We start from the raw sequence: 6,947 nt of genomic DNA, 5'->3' as shown, positions 1-6,947 counted from the left end.
AAGCCAATATTATATATGTACAATTTTAGATATTTACAAGCAACGCCAAAGCGCTCACCTGAGCTTACAAGACCATTCACACAGAACTTCCACGAACAGAGACGAAAAATGGTAAATACTTTGCATTTGTATAGCATGCTAACACATCAGTAGGAAATTAATTCCTCAGCATATTACCTTACAATTTGCATTACTATGCATCAGTCTCCTCGAGAAAAAGCAAAAGGTACTCCCCCTCTTCGCTTCAATCATCTCTTGCAGAGAAAATGCAAAGATCAAAATAAAATGTGCTTAACAAAGAAAATGAAGTGACAAGATCTTATTGATTGTTGTTTACAAGGAATACACTTTATAGTACTTTACATACAGAAGATCGGTATGTGAAACTGGTGTACCCAATAGCTGTGAATAGGCCAGACCATACGATGCAGCTGTATGAGATATTTGCACACCTTACAATGCACAGGTGGATTAGATTGTGACCAAAAGTAAGGTAAGAGTTCATTGTGACCAGAAGTTGGGGAAGAGCTAACCCTGTAAGTGAAATAGTGCCTAGCATGGAACACAAGTCGAAATCACATCCCCTTTTGATTATGCATCCATGCCTGCTAAAGAAGGCCACCAACTCTCGCCAGACACCAAGAAGAAAATGCCCTTCATATCCAGTGGACGTCTGACCTTGGAACACATGCACTTCCAAAGGTTCGTGTTGAAGATTGGCATCTGCAGCAAACCAAAAGATCAAGGCTCAGCCAAAAATTCCACGGTCGTGTATGCTCCCCAGTTCTTTCATGCGCTGCTCCTCCATAGGATCAGGGCTCTTCATACGTTTCATCATGCGCCTACATGTTTAAAGAATGCAACATTAATTCAACCATACTACGCAGAAAAAAATCATACTCACTCTGTAAACAAATGTAAGATGTTTTAGATCGCTACTTTAGCAATCTATAAAACGTCTTATATTAGTTTACAGAGGGAGTACTTTGTTGACAGGTTAAAGCTTATACGAAAAAATACCAGTACCTGTCTTGTTCATTAAGAGAATGAAATGTTGGCATAGAATCCCTTGACTGAGGAAGTGGTGCTTCACAGAACCATTCATGGTTCAACGCATCCTCTGCTGATATGCGCTGTAAGAAAGAAGACAAATATGTTCAGACAGGTAAAAAAGTGAGGATAGGAGAATCAGTTATTTCTCTATAGGGCATATATTACCGTTTCAGGGTCATACGTCAGCATTCTGTTTAGCAGGTCAAATCCAGCCTCTGACAGGGTCAGCCCACCAGTGAAAGATACAGCTGGAAACTTTTCCCTTAATTTATTGTACCTGAGAAGAGAAATGAAGGTAAGATTTCGATAAAAACCTAGCATGCTCAAAACACAAAAGAAGCAGCTACAATAGGTGGTTAACCACTTACGGTTGTTTGGCAAATTTGGCCCTGGCACCAGGTAATTTAGAATAACCAGGCCATATGTCCTCGTTAGGTGTACCAAGCATTCTAAATATCTGCAGTCGAAGTTACTCAAATGAGATTTTATTGGTCTAGTTATAATAAACAAATACAAATTATAAATCAAACCATATACCTTACTAAGTTGGTCGATGTCACGTTTCCCATCAAACAGTGGCTTTTTTGAAAGGAGTTCTGCCATAATACAACCCAACGACCACATATCAATAGCAGTGGAATATTCCTTTGCGCCTAACAGTAGTTCTGGAGCCCTGCGACAATAAAGGAACAAACAGTGAGGCCGTGATTGGAGAAGTGAAAACTTACAGTTAAATAATAATGTAACAGCACTTTGAAAACATTGATGCTGGCTAATGGCTTACCTGTACCACAAAGTCACAACCAATTGAGTGTAAGGCTTTAGTGGGCTGCCATATTGTCGAGAGAGCCCGAAATCACATATTTTTAACTCACCACAATTATTCAAGAGAATATTAGACGTCTTGAGATCCCTATCAAACAACGCAGATCATTAGACAAGGAACAATAAAACCTATTAAGAAACATGCATAAAGGTTGAAGAAAAAACAATAGTTGGTCATTACCTGTGAATAACCCAATTGTCATGAAGATACTTCACACCTTCTAGCAGCTGAAGCATCAAACATTTGACCTCGCTTTGACTATATGGTTGTTTCATGGTCTCCGTGACAGCCTTGAGATCGTGCTCCATGTACTCCATCACCATATAGGTGCTGTCACCACTCCCAACGACTATTTCCTTGACATCCACAATCGAAGGGTGATGGAATGATAGCAGGATATTTATTTCCCTTAGAGAAGTCAGTGGGAATCCTTCCCGTTCATTCTCCATCTTTACCTTCTTCAATGCAACAATCTCACCAGTTTTTTTATCCTTTGCCCTAGATACAATACCGTATGTACCCTCATTGATTGTGTTGAGCCTCTCAAACTCGTCAACACCCCTACAACCCTGAAGCATGTTAATGCACCTATGCGGCGACCCTGCAGGCTCTGGGGTTCTAGAGCTACACCCCTGACTCTCAGAATCAGTGCGCAGCACACAAAGAGCAGAAGAATCATCCTCAGCATCCTTCTCAATATCCATGTAGTCACCCTTATCTACTTCAAGATCCCTGTTTGCACTAAACTGTACTAAGCCAGAGTCAGAAGACACTGAGGAGTTTCCCCCTGAGTCTTTATCCACCATCAACTTTCCAAGCTCTGGGCTTGTAGCCTTCTTCAGGAACCCTTGTTCTGGTGACAGGCTTTTCTTCTTCTTTGACACAATTTCTTTCTCATCATCAGCATCTGCCCACCGTGAACTCATAATGTTTATCATTGTTTGATAAGTGTCCTCCTCCTCATCCTCCTCCATAATAACCCTAACCCTGCCATTGTTGCGCTCCTGTAATCTTTCAACATTTTGTACATCAACCGACGCATCCAAATCAATGCTGCTCAGGTTGCCAACATCCAGGAGGTTGGCAACCACAGCGCCTACCTCTTCCATGCTACTCGCAACATCTTGGACGCGAGGCTTTGAACCATTCCTATCCAAATTAACCGGCCAGTATTTTCGCTTCTTACTTGGGGACGGCACCCCGCCCTCCCTGCTGACCCCAACAGCACCATTCACACCAGGTTCCCTTGCCTTGAGCGGGTGCCCACGAGAATCTTCCGAGCCACTTCCACTTGAAACCTCACCGGGTTCCCTCTCCTCCCTCCTTCCTGAGGGCCGGCTCTTCGGTGGCAGATGTGGCGACCGGTGGCGGGTGTACCCATTTGACGGCTCCCGGTCCCTGCTCCGGCCGCCATCACGACGATAATCTGAGTCGCGGTGGCGGCTAGGGTTGCGGAGATGGCGATCCTTGCCTCTTTTAGAAGCCTCCAGATCGAACTCCCGCTCCCTCGACACCTCGTAACCACTGTACCCTCCGCGGCGTCCAGCGGCCATGATGCGCAGGCACAACAAATCCTAGCAATTGAAGGGAATCGCGGGAAAATTGGCTCGCCAAACCCTAGATCCACGGGCCAAAACCAAACCCTGGGGGGGGGGGGGGGGGGGGGGGGGAGGTTTTTCTGGATCGAACAGGGGATCGGACCTCTTCCGAAATTGGGGATAATATGCTGGAGCTCTGCGCTAGCTCGCGCGTGCGTGGCGAGGAAGCTTATCGGAAGTCGGCGACCAAGGACGCGGAGAGGGATCGTGCGGGTTTGTGGTGGCGGCGGCGGTGGGTGGGGTTGGAGGGCGACGCGAAGAAAAGAAGAGGAAGTTGCGTCCGGCGTCGCCTATCGTGCTGTGCTGTTTGAGCGGTATCTGAGTTCGCATTGGACGCGAAGGCGGCGCGTTTGAGCCGATGGCAGGTGGGGTTCGACACGGAGGCTCCGGTTGGGTCTGAATTGTTTTCTTTTCCTTATCTCTACTGCTCCCTCCGTTTCTAAATATAAGTCTTTAAAGAGATTTCATTAGTAGACTACATACGGATGTATGTAGACATACTTTAGAGTGTAGATTCACTCATTTTGCTCTGTATGTAGACTTCTAATGAAATATCTTAAAAGACTTATATTTAGGAACGGAGGGAGTAGTAAGCATGCACGTGCAACGCAGAATAACCGTACACCGAAATTTCTCTGCTCATAATTAGTAAAAATCACACATCCAAGGCAATCAACATGATGAATTTCTCCGTAAAAAACATATAAGATATTTATTGTCTGTATACTCCCTCCGTGCCTAAATATATGTCTTGTATGCACTACATACGGATGCATATAGACATTTTGATCCATATGTGATTTATATTCAAAATTTTAAAAAGATTTATAATTAGGAATGGAGGAAGTAGTCAAAATAGAATCAAATATTCCATAATGTACAAATAAACATGGTAGACACAGAAAAGGTACAAAAAAAAAATAAGAACATACTCCCCTTATAAAAAAAAGACCTCACCCACTCCGGTTATCAAAAATAACCTCACAATTTCCTCCAAAAAAAAAACCTCACAATCTCACCCACGTTGTTATATAAAAAAACACAATCTCACCCACTCCCCCTCTCCCCACCCGATCCTTATCCTCTCCTCTGAGTGCACTGCGACCACAGCCCTCTCCCCACCCGAACCTTATCCTCTCCTCTGCACTGCGACCACTCCAGTGTGCTCCGCGCGAAACCCTGCTGCTCCTCCCAGCAGAGCTCCTCCACGAAATCCTCATCCGCCTCGTGCTCTCGGAGCTGCTCCGCGTCCGCTCCGTCGCCCGTCCCCTGTCCCACCTCATCTCCTCCCCGGACTTCCGCCGCTTCTACCACCTGTCCTCCGTCTCGTCCGGCCCCGCCCCGGCCGCCGTGTGGCTCCTTGTGTTCAAGAAGCTCCCGCCCCGCGGCGCCGCGCTACGGGGCTTCCACGGGCCGTCCGGCCGCTGGTTCCGCATCGCCGTCTCGGACATCATCTCCCCCGCCGTGCCCCCGGGGGAGGACCTCTACTTCCTCGCTGCCTCCGGCAGCTCCTTCCTGTTCGCCGCCAACGGCCGCCGCGAGCTCGTGGTGGTTGACCTCTCGGCCCAGTCGGCCCGGCAGCTCCTTCATGTTTGCCGCCGCCGCTCCCCTACCGTCCGCGCTCCTCTCTCGAGGCCACCCCGGACACCGAAGCTCATGGCGCAGAGGGCCGCGGGCGCGCTTCTCCGGCGGCCCGTGGGGCTCGCACCGCCCACAACCCCGAGGGCCCTGAGCACCAGCGCCGCAGCCGCGAAGGGAGAGGCGGCAGAGTGCATACACCGCGGTGCGCCCCGAGTGGATGTGGTGGGAGGAGGTGAGGAGAAGGGAACGCGGGGGAGCTGCCCGCGCGGCGCTTCCAGGCCCTCGCCCGCTCGCGCCGCGCCGCCTCGCTCGCGCTCTCCAACCGCAAGGAGATCGCCACCCCGCACCTCGGCGCCATCAACTCCCTCCGGGTCCCCTTATACTTAAGAAAATTTGGGATCAAAGAAATTTGTACCTTTTATAGATATGCTTTTTGGAAGCGGATCATCCATGTAATGTTCCTTGCATTGCTTTACATTTTGCAGAGCCTCCGAGTTGACGATAGGCATATAACCGGCTATATTATGAAGGTAATACCACAAAATGTTATTGGCCATACAACATAATTGTTTTTTTGTACCAGTGTCTACTTGCATTGTCATATTTTGGAAATGTATTGCAATGAAGTATACAAGCATGGTTGGTGGGTTTACAACAAGCCTGTTGCGGTTGTTGGCTTAGTTACTTCAAAATTCGTATTTGGTTGGATTCTATTTTTCATTCTTTGTTATCCAGGCAGTAGGCTTACTGTTTGCTTATGTTCTTTAAGGGCAATCTCCATCTTTCATTGAATCGACCAGATCTGGCAATAACAGATTTCAGGGGAGCTCAAGAACTAAGGGCTGATCTTCGCTCTTATCAAGGTTGTTGCACATAGATACTTCTGGTTGCTTATTTAAAGCCTGCATGCAGCCTAATATAGATATTATTCTCAAGTTTGGTGCATGCTTATCTAGCACTTTCCAAATGCAAAGATGCACTGTTCACTGCACGTGAAGCAATGAAGGTTATGCATCAGTCTGCAAAAGCTCTGAAGCTAGTTGGTGATGTGCATGCCATCAGTTCCACTGGGAGAGAGAAGGTAAAGCCACCTTTTTTTCTTTTCTTATGATTTCGTTTTCTTTTCTTTTCTTCTGACTGCGCCCTTTGACAAGTGACTTAATGTTGTTCAATTATTTCCCAGGCAAGAAAGTTCTACAAATCTGCTATTCGTCTCGAACCTGGATTTCTCGGAGCAGCATTGGCATTGGCTGATTTGCATGTTGCTGGAGGGCGGAATAAGGAGGCAGTTTTGTTGCTTGAAAGATATCTAAGACAATGGGCCGATGATTCTCTACATGTCAAGTTGGCCCAAGTATTTGCAGCAACAAGTCTGCTTTCTGATGCACTCTCCCACTATCAATCTGCACTAAGGTCCGTACACTTTCTCTTGGAGTTGAAACTACGAAATAGCAACCCTAAGTTGTAGGAAGGCTTCATGCTGGATCATGTATTTCCCCGCCCTCTCAATCCTATCCATTTACCGTCCTGTGCATTTATCTTTGCTTATTGCCTTTCCCCCTCACCAATGTGTCAATTGCTACCTTGAACAAGTACAAAGGAACTTAAGCAAATTTGGGATCAAAGAAATTTGTCGGATGGGAAAAGTATTTTCTGAATCATTTGCTGCTTACATGCATGGGCATATTTTCTGAATCATTTGCTGCCTACATCCACATGCATATTTTCTTCATTAGCTAATTCTTATCTCCCAACGTTCTTAGATTGCTTTGAGGCGTGAAAAGATCGGAGCAACTGCTCGTTTCTGGGGATTTTCTGCTGCTTCTTACCCAAACCTTGTAGAAGCATCGTGCAAAAATCCTCTTACCTGTGTGAATAAGACGGTTAAT

The 6,947-nt window shown here is 46.6% G+C and overlaps 2 protein-coding genes across 3 annotated transcripts; one reads left to right on the top strand and one right to left on the bottom strand.

The window, feature by feature from the left end:
- Nucleotides 1-304: 304 nt before the first annotated feature.
- On the bottom strand, nt 305-3,773 carry LOC123403399 (cyclin-dependent kinase G-1-like). Of its 2 annotated transcripts, XR_006611469.1 has the most exons (8): nt 2,060-3,773; nt 1,838-1,966; nt 1,591-1,726; nt 1,422-1,510; nt 1,219-1,330; nt 1,027-1,133; nt 534-842; nt 305-452 (listed from the first exon to the last, which is right to left on the bottom strand). XR_006611469.1 is itself a non-coding variant. In XM_045097334.1 (7 exons), exons 1-7 carry the CDS (start codon nt 3,430-3,432, stop codon nt 749-751), a joined length of 2,040 nt encoding a protein of 679 aa, XP_044953269.1. In that variant the 5' UTR covers nt 3,433-3,773; the 3' UTR covers nt 305-748. The 2 variants fall into 2 exon arrangements, 1 of the variants encoding a protein (XP_044953269.1); XM_045097334.1 differs by having other exon boundaries at nt 305-842.
- Nucleotides 3,774-6,002: 2,229 nt separating this feature from the next.
- Nucleotides 6,003-6,551, top strand: LOC123403063 (anaphase-promoting complex subunit 7-like). The gene is made up of 2 exons (XM_045097036.1): nt 6,003-6,139; nt 6,242-6,551. Exons 1-2 carry the CDS (start codon nt 6,059-6,061, stop codon nt 6,524-6,526), a joined length of 366 nt encoding a protein of 121 aa, XP_044952971.1. The 5' UTR covers nt 6,003-6,058; the 3' UTR covers nt 6,527-6,551.
- The last annotated feature ends 396 nt before the right edge of the window (nt 6,552-6,947 follow it).

Source organism: Hordeum vulgare, chromosome 6H (assembly GCF_904849725.1).
Source record: "Hordeum vulgare subsp. vulgare chromosome 6H, MorexV3_pseudomolecules_assembly, whole genome shotgun sequence".
Classification (NCBI taxonomy): Eukaryota; Viridiplantae; Streptophyta; class Magnoliopsida; order Poales; family Poaceae; genus Hordeum; species Hordeum vulgare.
Note: the sequence above shows the minus strand (reverse complement) of the source record. Positions and strands in the feature narration are given on the sequence as shown.

Bases quoted from the DNA above. Each gene is read 5' to 3' on its own strand.
- LOC123403399 (XM_045097334.1), bottom strand. From the start codon at position 3,432: ATGGCCGCTGGACGCCGCGGAGGGTACAGTGGTTACGAGGTGTCGAGG. The intron at 1,967-2,059 runs GTAATGACCAAC...GTTGTTTGATAG, and splicing joins GACAATTGGGTTATTCACAG to GGATCTCAAGACGTCTAATA. The intron at 1,727-1,837 runs GTAAGCCATTAG...TTATTGTCGCAG, and splicing joins GTTGTGACTTTGTGGTACAG to GGCTCCAGAACTACTGTTAG.
- LOC123403063 (XM_045097036.1), top strand. From the start codon at position 6,059: ATGAAGGTTATGCATCAGTCTGCAAAAGCTCTGAAGCTAGTTGGTGAT. The intron at 6,140-6,241 runs GTAAAGCCACCT...ATTATTTCCCAG, and splicing joins GTTCCACTGGGAGAGAGAAG to GCAAGAAAGTTCTACAAATC.